Genomic DNA, 4,224 nt, shown 5'->3' with positions numbered 1-4,224 from the left:
TATGAGATATGCTACATCAAATATAGAAACACATGAAAATAATTAAACAAGAACAGAAATTGTGAACTCTCTCTACAAATAGACTACATTTTATGATCCGCCATGATTGTTAGCTGCAATGGCGGAGCTTGATCGAAAAATGTGGGGGAGCCAAGCTTATAAACCATAAGTACTAAAACCAGCTAGCAAGACATACACTGAACTCATTACACCACAAAGTTTCCTTGTTTCTTGATAGTTACAGTTAAAAAAACCTAAAAGAACTCTAAATGTTCAAACTACCCTTTGGATTACAACATCAATCAAGAAATGAAAAAATTTAACTCCTTTTGATATCATCCTTTGTTGAGAGATTAGAACAAATATAGCAAATAGCAATACATCAACATCAAAATAGAAAGCTCATGTTAAATTAAAGAACACCCACAACTAGATGTATCGCCAAAAAATTTAACCACCTAAAAAAAAATGGTGTGCAATATTAATTGGAACCAATACCAATAGATGTGAACTAAATATAAATCCACGACATGACCACGCACCTGTGAAAACCTGAAATCTTTTCACTCATGCTAATTTATGAGATTACTTGACACTTGTCAATATTTCCCAGCACAGTTGAAGATAAGCGCAAAAGTATTGGACCATAACAAGTAACAACCATAAAAAATTTATTTCACTTCACACAAATCAATCCTTCTACCATATAACAAGAATTTTTTAGAAACATTTGGGGGAGCCTTGGCTCCCCCTGTCATGCAAAAGCTCCGCCCCTGGTTAGCTGTGAGCCACAACTATGAACACAATTAAATTGATCCACACTAATGAGATCATTTTCAAGTTGAGAAATCACGCATTAAGTTGAGAAATCTGATTTAAAACATGGCTTAAGAGCTTTAATTAAAAGCAGACATTATCCAAAAATAAAATGTAAATTAAACATAGACAAAAAAAAATACACAATCCATCACATAAATCATCCTTAAACATCACTTTTTAAGATTAGGATTCAGAGCACTATGGGTCGAAATCTCCACCGATCCGATGTAGTTGGCCAAATTAAGGTATGTTTCATGCTCATTTTGCACATCAGTCCATATCTGACTCTGAGTTGGTGGTAAGTCAGAAGTTTCTTCCCCATTTCCTGAAATTTTAAATTAGGGTAACAAAAATATATGAATGATATACAAGAGAGCAGATACAGTATAGACTATTTAAGACTATATAATATGGAATTTTAATGAAAGTGAGCATGAAAACAAGAAACATATAACAACGGGTCAATTTGAAATATTTGTTCTCTCAAGCTCTTCTTTTACAAGAGATAATCATGTTCAAATATGAAATATTTACCTGTTGTTGATGGTGGTACATCGATCAAAATTGTTTGCCCCAATTTCATATATTGTAATTGAATTTAGTAAACATTAACCTTTAATTAAAAACTAGATGAACTCAAAAATTATTTAAATTAAGGAAAATAAGAAATACATGTTTTCAAGTATAGTATTCATGCAGCATGTGTGAATATACATAGTAAAAAATTGAGAAGGCGGAGGGGCTCAATATTTTAATTTTACCTATTACTATGATTAATAAAATACTTTTGCTTAGCGGGGACATTAAGATAGAAAAACTTTTCAATACCCTTCTAATTGTTGCTTTCTCTCATAATCAACCCATAATTAATTGTTTAAGTTAACTACTGTCATGTTAGAACTTATAATAACTAGTAGTAGAGTTAATATCTTAGTAATTAATAAGTAAAGGACAACACAACCCAACCCTCTAAGTTAAAAAGGGCATGAGAGAACTGCCCTTAAAGACAAGAATCCGAAAGGAATGCTTACATCATTACTGAAACAAAAAGACAAAACATTTCTCATATTCTCACATGTGTTAGTGTGTTACACTACACTCGTGTTCCTTAATTTTATCACATTTTGTTTTTGGTACAGATTTTATCTCATATTTGTCTATACCTCTATTCTTTAATATTATCCATCGCTTATTTTCTTTTTTCTTTCATTATCTCATTTTCTCTCTCCCCCTCTCTCTAATCTCACACTGTTCCTCACAGAGCCGTTGTGATAGCACCATTTTCCAAGACAAATGATAAGTAACAGTTTCCCTTAGGGATTCATATTTTCTATTGCGCGCTGTCCGATCCAGCCCCTACAGTAGCAACTTAACCAGTTGCAGACAAGCTCTTATAATTTAAATTTTCTTCAATCAATCTCAACCATTAAATATAACAATCAATGGACATGATTTTGCAGGGGAGCTAGGGCTATCGAAGATCCCATTTTCTATGTCTATACTTGCAATAATGATAAGGTCAAATGCTAACAACTCCTTCTATCATTTGAGTGAGATATATAAAACTTCTGAATAATTTTGGTTTGTATTAGAAATTAGGAGGTCTATACTCAACCACAAAAGTTAGCTCAAGAGTTGAGGTTTGCACAACCCTTATAAAGGCTATTTATACTCTATCTCTAGCTAATGTGGGACTTCTAACACACCTCCTCACGTCCAGGATTGAACAGACTGGAACGTGGAATCAACAACGGGTGACCCAAATATGGGTGGTCTCCACAACAAATGGATCTAGGATAAGCTCTGATACCATATTAGAAATTAGGAGGCATATACTCAACCACAAAAGCTAGCTCAAGAGTTGAGGTTTGCACACTAGTACAAAAAATAGATAAGGTAGCGGTTAAAATATAGCAAAGGTAGTGGTTCTAACACTTTGTTGTTTAAGTCTTCAAACTCTTATTGAATTCCAATTCAATAATGTTTTTAACACTAATCAAGATTTTTCATGTTAAATCACAAACAATTCCTAAAAATTAATTTTTCTTGCACCTAGCTAGTGTAATAAGTTCTCACCTTGATAATAATTTGAGACTTGATCATTCAGCATTGGCTCCAGACTAGCATTCGCATTCTTAGACATCAGTGCTTGCAGATGTTCTTGTTGCATGGTATGGACTTCCCTCAGTGCATTCACTTCAAACTTGTTCTTCTCAATTTCAGCTAAAAATTCATCACAGCCTAATATTAGTATTAATTAACATCAATAAAGTCACCTCTTCGTCTATTTAAATATTATGGTTGTTGTTTCAAATCTTCAACTTTGTTATGTGCATGCACGAGAACACAAACATTATAGAGTGTCAAAATTAGTCCACATGAATAGATTAGAAAATGGGGAAAGAGCTAGATTTACGTTACTCACCTTCTCTGAGTAATATTTGCTTCATAAGCGTTGCCATTTCACAGCCCAATTTCTCATTCTCCAGAATTATCCAGCACTTTTGGTTTTCATAGAATTGAACTTGTAGTAGAAGATTAGCTATTTGAGCCTACACATATATATATATATATATATATACAATATACATATTGGTCCACAAACACAGAAAATATGCATCAAGAAAAATCAAAAACCAAAAACAACAAGAACTACCTTGAATGCTCTGACTTGAAATTCCAAATTGGTCAAATATTGCGCCTTCTTCTGTCTTGATTTTTTTGCAGAAAGCCGATTTGACATGACTCTGCAGGAAAAGAAGCACACATGTTTTTTTAAGTCACATGTTAAAATTTACGGATATATCAGACGGGAAAATGAAATCAGAAATGTGACAAAAGATTTTCATATTGTTGGTGAAAAGTGAACATTAAACTTAAAAACAAGATTAATTAAATTTACCGCCTGAGCTTCCTTGGATCCATATCTAGGTCAGAATTAAGACCCATAATGGGATTTACTGCTTGGGGTTGATTTGATTTTGAGGTGGTGTTGTTGTCAATGCCAGCACCAGAAATTGCACCACTCTCTATCTTGTTGTTTTCATTAGCATAATCAAAGAGACATGGTGAAGCAGGTATCAAATGGGGTTTAGATGGATCCATCTCAGGAGAAGAGACATGGTTGTTTCCCTTCATGCTGCCAGCTTCCATTTCACTGACCGCTATCTGTGCTCCTGCAAAAGATGAAAAAGACAAGAAGACATGCATTAAGAGATAGATATGCACTCATGTATCCAAAATCAAATAATAAAGAAAATAGAATTGGATCTTTCTTTGTACATGCAATGACATAGAGATAGAAAAGAAAGAGAAAGCAATTCCTACTCACTGTTTCACAATCAGCCCTTACACTTTCTCTTTCTCTGTATTCTTATAGCACCCCTAGTGCTAATGATTTGTATA

At 33.6% G+C, this 4,224-nt stretch overlaps 1 protein-coding gene across 1 annotated transcript; it reads right to left on the bottom strand.

Moving 5' to 3' along the window:
• Positions 1 to 989: 989 nt before the first annotated feature.
• On the bottom strand, positions 990 to 3,972 carry LOC130725221 (basic leucine zipper 61-like). Its single transcript, XM_057576469.1, has 5 exons — positions 3,722 to 3,972; positions 3,476 to 3,566; positions 3,245 to 3,371; positions 2,896 to 3,060; positions 990 to 1,144 (listed from the first exon to the last, which is right to left on the bottom strand). The coding sequence occupies exons 1-5, from the start codon at positions 3,970 to 3,972 to the stop codon at positions 990 to 992; spliced, it is 789 nt and encodes a 262-aa protein (XP_057432452.1).
• Positions 3,973 to 4,224: the final 252 nt, after the last annotated feature.

The sequence above is a fragment of the Lotus japonicus genome, chromosome 6, assembly GCF_012489685.1.
Source record: "Lotus japonicus ecotype B-129 chromosome 6, LjGifu_v1.2".
Classification (NCBI taxonomy): Eukaryota; Viridiplantae; Streptophyta; class Magnoliopsida; order Fabales; family Fabaceae; genus Lotus; species Lotus japonicus.
The sequence above is the reverse complement of the archived record's forward strand: the minus strand, read 5'-3'. Positions and strand labels throughout refer to the sequence as shown.

Bases quoted from the DNA above. Each gene is read 5' to 3' on its own strand.
- LOC130725221 (XM_057576469.1), bottom strand. From the start codon at position 3,972: ATGGAAGCTGGCAGCATGAAGGGAAACAACCATGTCTCTTCTCCTGAG. The intron at 3,567-3,721 runs GTAAATTTAATT...CTTTTCCTGCAG, and splicing joins GATCCAAGGAAGCTCAGGCG to AGTCATGTCAAATCGGCTTT. The intron at 1,145-2,895 runs GTGAGAACTTAT...TTAAAATTTCAG, and splicing joins AGTCTCAAATTATTATCAAG to GAAATGGGGAAGAAACTTCT.